This window comes from Phaseolus vulgaris, chromosome 2 (assembly GCF_051622355.1).
Source record: "Phaseolus vulgaris cultivar YP4 chromosome 2, ASM5162235v1, whole genome shotgun sequence".
Classification (NCBI taxonomy): Eukaryota; Viridiplantae; Streptophyta; class Magnoliopsida; order Fabales; family Fabaceae; genus Phaseolus; species Phaseolus vulgaris.
This window is the reverse complement of record NC_143499.1, coordinates 38438902-38445241: the sequence shown is the minus strand read 5'-3', so window position 1 is coordinate 38445241 and position 6340 is coordinate 38438902. Positions and strand designations below refer to the sequence as shown.

The 6340-nt window shown below is 29.4% G+C and overlaps 1 protein-coding gene across 1 annotated transcript; it reads left to right on the top strand.

Annotated features, from left to right (window-relative positions):
* The first annotated feature begins 4708 nt into the window (after positions 1–4708).
* LOC137809453 (uncharacterized) lies at positions 4709–5336 on the top strand. The gene has a single exon (XM_068610562.2). The coding sequence runs from the start codon at positions 4786–4788 to the stop codon at positions 5137–5139; it is 354 nt and encodes a 117-aa protein (XP_068466663.1). The 5' UTR covers positions 4709–4785; the 3' UTR covers positions 5140–5336.
* Positions 5337–6340: the final 1004 nt, after the last annotated feature.

Here is a 6340-nt window from a genome sequence, read left to right as displayed (position 1 = left end):
GACTTACAAGTGTCATACGAGTGTCAGTGTCCGATACGAATATCAGACACCGACACCCCTTTTAAATGAAGTTTCTGAGCTTCATAGCTACTAATATATATTACAAATTTATAATAAGATAAGTTAAATTTTTTAACATTTTATTTTCATTTGCTTAATTTTACAATTTTCTTATGTAAAGGAATAATATTTTTTTAATTATAATATTAATATTTATATATAATAAAATGTTGTAAAAAATTTCGTGCGTTGCACGGGTCAACAGTTAGGTACTCTTTATGTTCACTATATGTTTTTGTTTAGTAGTATTCATATTCTATTTGTTCATGCATTTCTTGCAATGTGAATACATAAATTATTACAATTTTGTTTCATTATCTGGTATATTTATAATAGGTTGGCATTATTACATATGTTTAACGCTACAACAATTGCCAGTATATTAAAGTCATAAAAATCTTTGATCATATTTTTTATTTAATATATTTTGTGTTAATACTAGAGAATGTTTATATTCGTTTTATTCTTTGTATATTGTTTATTATTAATTAGCCATTCAAGTATTAATTGTTGCTTTTTTTTTATCTAGAAACCTGATGATGTATATATGTTTATTATTGTTGTATGGTTTTTAAGATCTTTAGTTATTTATATAATAGTATTTCATTGTATTTATATTTCATTATGTTTTATTTGTATTATATTACATTACATTTTAATTTAATTTATATCATAAAAGGTGAATTCATAATTTAATATGATTTTGCCTAATCTGTTTCGGAAAGAAACACACATTTACTGATAGTTTTTTGTAATAATTGTACTTGGTATAATCTACTGAATTCTATTTTTTAATTGCAATAATTTTTTGAAAAGTTTTTTGTGCAGATTAAATTAGAGCATGAAGATAGCATGAAATTGGTGAAGAGGACTTCATTTTCACCATAAATACATAATGGATACATAGTATTAGATAATTGTTTATATAATAATGTATTTATTATGAAAAAATATATTTATGAATTTTTAATTATTTATGTTATGTTATATTAAATTTATTAATATATTAAAAATATATAAACTTATACTATTGCAGTATATTTAATTTCATTTCATAAACTTAATAATTTATATATATTTAAATAAAATTATTATTTTTAATATTAATATTTAAATATAAAATATTAGAAAAATTTACGTGCGTTGCACGGGTCAACGTGCTAGTTCTATATATTGGAAAGGTGTTACAAATGTTAGATCCTAGTTTGGGTGATAACTATGATCATGAGGAGATGGAAAAGATGGTCTTGGCAGCCATACTCTGTATCAAATGTGCTCCAAGGGCTAGGCCTCAAATGAACCTGGTAAGTGGTCCACTTTTCACTTTATTGCATATTGTGGGCTCTACGTCATATCCAATATAATAATAGACTCATTTGTTGCATATGTAGTGAATTTTTTGCGTTTTTGCTTATCCTAAATCCTGTGGTACATATCTTCATAGTGCACGCCTTAACTTTATCTTCTTATTTTCCTTTGTTGAAAATGTGATGTATTGATTATATTGGACCACAAATCTTAAAGCTCCTTCAAGGTGACACTGAAACAATGAAGTGGGCAAGGTTAGAAGTGAATAACGCTTTGGATGCAGCATAAACAGTTGATGATGAAGCCTGTCCACCTAGTAATAATCTACAGTCACATAAATATTGCACTGGGTGGATGATTCGGTCTCCATGTGCAGTGTTGAGCAAGGTTTGACATTGGAGGAGTATTTGAGAGGCCGTTGCAGCCGTGCATCAAGCTTTAACTGAGCAAATTAGGTTTTGGTTAGGCCAAATTCTATAACAATATGAAAGTTTATTATAAGAATTGTTGTTGTACTAAATGGACACATGCTTGTGAGGAACTAGAATGAATAAAACTTGATTTTTTGATAAGATAAATCATGTCTGGTTACATTATCCTATATTTCAATGTTGATAATCATAAACCTGTGTATTGGTTGATTGTAATTGAAAAATGTATTTTTATGCAAAACATAGCGGATACCCTGCCATTTGGAAGAATTGGTGAATGTGAATTTGGCAAGTACCATGGGAAGTTCTCCTTTGACGCATTCAGTCACCACAAGGTTGTAGCCAGAAGAAGTTGAGTGAATTTTGGACAGGTTTCCTCCATGGACTCTTAAAAGGCTCCAACTATTTGAGGTGTCTTACAATTTGGATTATCTTGGAATACTTTTGGTTTTGCTTGGCTTAAAAAAGTAAAATAGGTCCTTTATTTTAGGCTTGTAATTGATGTGCATTGTATTGTGTTCCTTCATTTGTCTATTTCTAGTGAGTCCAAATAAAGATGGTTATTCTTACGAGTGTGAATTTCTAACTTTTAGTTAGTCACATATTTATTGGAATTATATTAGCTGCTACATAAAACCATCAATATCATTATATTAGACTTTTTGAGATTTCATAGGTTTTAGTATGGTGCACTTTGTTTCATTATGTTTTGTATTTATATTTAAATTTAATTGATATATGAATTTGTGTGGAAACTTATGAAGTGGAGAAAATATCATTTAATTGAGGTGACCAGTGCATGTCTAGTGATTCAGAACCTGTTAGAATTTCAAATCATTTAGTCAGTATTAAAGCAACTTTTTTTTGTCAAGAATACATTCAGCAAAGATACTCCTTGAAACTAGCACCAAACATGCCTCCTGGTAAACAAATGTTGATTCCTTGTGAGTGAAATTCAAGTTTGTAGTCTCATGCATTATCTAAATTCATCAATCACTCCAAAAGCATCTTATTGTAAAAACTATTATTTATTATGGAAATACCTCACAGTACACTTTAAAAACAATGTTGTGAGAATTTTATTTTGTCATGAACAGCACGAGATAAAATAATGAGTATTAAATGTTGACTTTTTCCTTCCCATACAAATTTCCTCCCAAAAATAAATTGTAGTCCTATATATTTACGTTCTATACATAGAGAAAATAATATGTACATTGTCCTATAGGGTAAGATAATATTAAGTCATGCATACAAGCTCTTGGTAAACTAATAAGTAGTGAATGTATGAATGTGAAAAAAATCAATATAGTTTTAAAATTATTGTATTATTGTATATATTGATACTTAGCATGATAAAGACTTAATAAACAAACCCGTATTAATATTATAATTACAACAAAGGATTATTATTTTTTTACAAGGAAAAAAATTGTTAATTAAGATAAAAAAAAAGTGAAAGGCTATATTTGAACATAACTGTATTATTTTATCATAGTAGGACCTGTCATATAATGAGTTTAACTCAATAAGTAATATGTTGTGTTATAATTATAAAATTGTTAGCTATAAGAACGTAGGTTTGAGAAAATCATAGGATTATTTTGGTTTAACATTGTTATTATTTGTCACCTATTTTTTTATATATGCACCTCCTAAAAGTAATGGGAGTTTGAAAACTACCAGGAATAATGGGAGTTTGGAAACCACTAGAAATAACAGAGATTTGAAAACTACAAAAAAATAATGGTGGTTTTAAAACCGCCAAGAATAACGGGGGTTTGAAAACCGTCAGGAATAACGAGAGTTTTCAAATCGCCGGGAGTAAAGAGAGTTTCAAAAGAATCGCCGGAAAGTAATTATTTTTCAGAAATTCGGATCAAAATCCGTATATGTAACTTTTAGCGCCATGTAACTTTTCCGTATGTAAATTTTGACATCATAAAATAAAATTTGCGTCATTCAGTAACCAAAGTAAAACTAGAATAATTTTCTACGTCAGAATCTATATAAGCATATAATAAATGTAATTTCAAGAAGAAGAAAAATCTACTTCTTTTATCTGACCAAATGAATTGAGTGAAAACTCAATTTTTCTTTCCTTTTACTTATCATATTATGATAAAATCCGAACACTCCAAAAATTTGCCTATTTTTAAATAATAAAGAAAACCTAAAAGATTATTAATTACATAGCTTATACTTTACTATTTAATATTTAATAAAAGAAAAAGTTAACCGAGAAAATATCTTTTAAAGGTGTTGGATGTCTGTATTTTGAAGGGTGTCCATTTATCTTTTCCATTTCTATTTATATTCTTGTCTATCTCATTTCTTTCTACTTTTCATTTATTCAAACAAAAGATCAAAGTTAATTTTAATTTATGAGATAAATTTGAATATTTTATTTTTTTATAAGTATTTATTGATGAGTTTATGCATCTCTGAATATGCATATAAAAATGTACATAACATATATAATAGCTATGCCAATTAATGACAAATTAAGTAAAGTGCTTCTATTATTTCATCTACACATTAATGCTTCAATATATTGGTAAACATTATTGTTGAGCAAAACAACCAAGGTATAAAATAGTATACAAACTTAACCATTTTAATCAATAGTGCATTAAAGGAAGACATATAATGGCAAGAGTTAACTCAAATTAGATAACCAACCCTCATATATTCCCTCACCTCCAACTCAAATTCTTCCCAGAGCTACCAAATCCATAAATAAATAAGCACAATTATTTTATCCCTTTTTACTTTGTAACATACAAAACAGAAAGAGTTGGTCACCACATAAAATACTTATAGCTCTGGTGGTTGTCCAAACCATAGCACCTTTTTCACACTAACTAATTATAGAACTTAACCTCTCTTGCTCTATATAAGACCAAGCAGTACCCTCAAAACTCATACAATCTCAAAACAAATACCCTCTCAAAAGACACTACCAACTCTTCTCAACTCATAAACCATGGCCTCAGCCAAATCCTTCATCACACCTTTCTTTCTTGTGATTGTGAGCTTCTCAAGCATGAGTCTGAGCCTAGCATCTCGCCACCTTTTGCAAACAACCACAGTGCCTAATTTGCCTGGCACTCCCACCACTCTGCCTAACCCAACAGCACTTCCACCTTTGCCTTCAAACCCAACACTGCCTCAGGGAAATGTTCCTCCTTTGCCCACCATCCCTACCATGCCAACTTTTCCATCACTTCCAACACTCAATCTCCCTCCTCTTGCAGCTTCATTGCCAAACCTGCCATCAATGCCAACCCTCCCCTTCTCCTCCTTCTTCTCCCCACCACCTTCTACCTCTAGCCCTTAAACACCTTCAAAACTTCCATAGACATGCCAGTATTTCTTTCGTGTTTCACTGTCACAGAACTATATTAGCTTATGACTACATCTTTATTTTCAGTGTGTGTTTTTACCTTCTTTTCTACTCATGAGTTTGCCACTACTGCTTCTACTGTACCTCTTTTATATTATGCTCTATGAATGTTCAACTACACATTTACTTCATACGCTTCAGCCTTTCATCTCAACTTTGCCATTTGATCAACTACTGATTAATTAATGCCATTCAGGTCTCAGATTAGTTCCCTAAGAAAAATTTGCGTGGAACATTATTTAAAGAAAATAAGTGAATATTAATATTCGAAACGAGTAATTATGATTATGAACTTCTAATCATCGAATCTTGTATTTCATGATCATGTGCAGCATTGCAGCAGTTGCACTTCCATTTCTTGCCCCAACTCAGACGTAAAAAACGTAGGAAAAAATCGTTAAGGAAAATAACATAATTATATTTAATTAAACATAGAGTTACATAATTTTTTATCACAACAGAATATGCGCAAACCATGGGTAGTTAAATCTGTGTAGACTTGTCCCATTCTTGAATTTTCAATTCTTTTGACGTGCTGAAATTGAAACACATTTAGCAGGAGTTGTGTGTGGTGATATAACCCTAACGCAGCATTAGCTCTCAGGTAGTTAAACCAACAACGAAATCGATTTCATTTCAATATATAATTATCGATCATAAAATCAATTTGGATATACACCACAGTAATTGATTAGAGACTGAATATTATTTTTATCAAAATCTTTTTTATAGACATATTCACTGCCTTTGCATCTATCACACAAACAAAGAATGATAACAGTATGATTACAGATAAACTTACAAACATAACAAGTAAAAGGTAAACCTAAGAGGAAGAATAATAACTAAAAGATTAAACAATCTATATCATATATACATATGATAGAGGTTGGCTACGTTCTACCATATTTAGAAGGTTTAGAACTCTTTAAACAAGATTTTAGTAAATAATCTTGAAATATTTACACTACAAGAAAATCATGAAATAGAAACCAATTTTTAGATACCAAAATAATTAGTTACAATAAAAACTAAAATAGAGACCATTTTAGAAACTTAAAAAAAAAATGGTTTCCAAATTAATTTTTATTATTGTTAAATAGTTTTTAAATTGATATATAATTAACAACTAAGG